Source organism: Camelina sativa, unplaced genomic scaffold (genome assembly GCF_000633955.1).
Source record: "Camelina sativa cultivar DH55 unplaced genomic scaffold, Cs unpScaffold02263, whole genome shotgun sequence".
NCBI lineage: Eukaryota > Viridiplantae > Streptophyta > Magnoliopsida > Brassicales > Brassicaceae > Camelina > Camelina sativa.
In genome coordinates, this window is record NW_010923377.1 from 1 (window position 1) to 1512 (window position 1512).

Consider the following 1512-nt stretch of genomic DNA (forward strand, 5'->3'; position numbering starts at 1 on the left):
CTTGGTCCAGAGGCCTTGCCCACAGGTAGCCGATTTCCACTGTGTTTGAACATTTTTCACGCTTGGTAGTGCTTGATGCTATACTAGTGGAGAAATAATTAGTTAGTGTATCCGGGATTGCTTGTAGTAAGATTTTTGTCATTTTTTGTTGCTCTATAATGGATCACTGAACGTATAAACCATTAGGTTTTCTGCCATACCTTAGCCTTAAGTTGACTGAAAACTGGTTGAGCTCATTATTAAAAGATGTTTGGTATGTGATGTTATTGTAACCAGGGCAAAGCTGGACAGCAATGGCGCACTGCTGAGCTTTACTGAGAAACTAGAAGCAGCTTGCATGGGCACGGTGGAGTCTGGAAAAATGACCAAGGATCTAGCTCTTCTGATCCACGGACCCAAGTAAGACCATAACGACAGAGAGAGTAGTGGTAGATGGATCTAGTAAAAGTTATAAAAAGATCTGATAGATAAGTTTTTGTGTGTGTGTGTGTGTGTGTCTACATTGTAAAATTGAACAGGGTTAGGAGGGATCAGTATGTGAATACAGAAGAGTTCATTGATGCGGTGGCGTGGGAGCTGAGAAGAAGATTGTTAGGCAACTCCAGGTTGTGAGAAGAAAAAAATTTTAACTCTGAAAAGCGTGGTCTTTGATTTGATGCCTTTCCAGTATCTATCCCACCTTCATTAGTATCCTATATAAAACTGTATGTATAGAAACTTAAGCCTGAGAAAGGGGCAAGCAATTGCATAAATAAAAGAGAGAAAGAAATATGCTGTAAACTTAATTTACCCAGGAACTCAGAATTTCCCAAAGCCCTCATTCAATCTTTAAAAGAATGCAGATCTTTCTTTCTCTCTTGGTTGAATTACTGTTGTAAAGCTACCATCAGATATGGCTTATGATGTTTTCCCTCTCTTGGAGGGGTACTATGATCTAATGATCTATCATATAAGGAAGGAAGTGTGTGTGTGTGTGTGTGTGTGGTGAACAAAAATGAATGGTTGAGCTGCCTTTGTTCCTTGGGTCGTCCTTAATTCCTCTTGCTGCTGCCTGAACTTGAAGTTACCACAAACTACTGTATATATGTGCAGATAGAGAGATAGATGACTATGTGACGGATGATGTTGATAACAACCGCTCCCGTTCTCACCACTTGTCCTCAGCTTCTCCTCCGCCGTAAATCATCGATCGGCAACGTTCGTCGGAAGAAAGTTGCCCGTTTCAGAACCGTCTCCTCCTCTTCTTTGTTGCCGCAACCGTCGTCGGATAGGGCATCACCGAAGTTGAAGACTCTCTGGAAGAAGTTCTACAAAGTCGCGTCGCCTTATTGGTTTTCCGAGGACAAAGACCAAGCCAGGCTTCGTCTCGCCGCCGTCTTCGCCCTAACCCTAGCCACCACAGGCATTAGCGTCGGCTTCAATTTCCTCGGCCGTGATTTCTACAATTCTCTCGCCAGTATGACTTCTCTTCTTCTTCAACTCTTTCTCTCTCTCTCTCTCTCTCTCTCTCTC

At 42.9% G+C, this 1512-nt stretch overlaps 1 protein-coding gene across 1 annotated transcript; it reads left to right on the forward strand.

Moving 5' to 3' along the window:
* Positions 1-5: 5 nt before the first annotated feature.
* LOC104774286 (peroxisomal isocitrate dehydrogenase [NADP]-like) lies at positions 6-943 on the forward strand (the record flags this gene model as incomplete). The annotated part of the gene is made up of 3 exons (XM_010498924.2): positions 6-25; positions 277-399; positions 519-943. Coding segments are annotated over 3 exons (237 nt in total), but the record flags the coding sequence as incomplete, so codon positions are not given.
* Positions 944-1512: the final 569 nt, after the last annotated feature.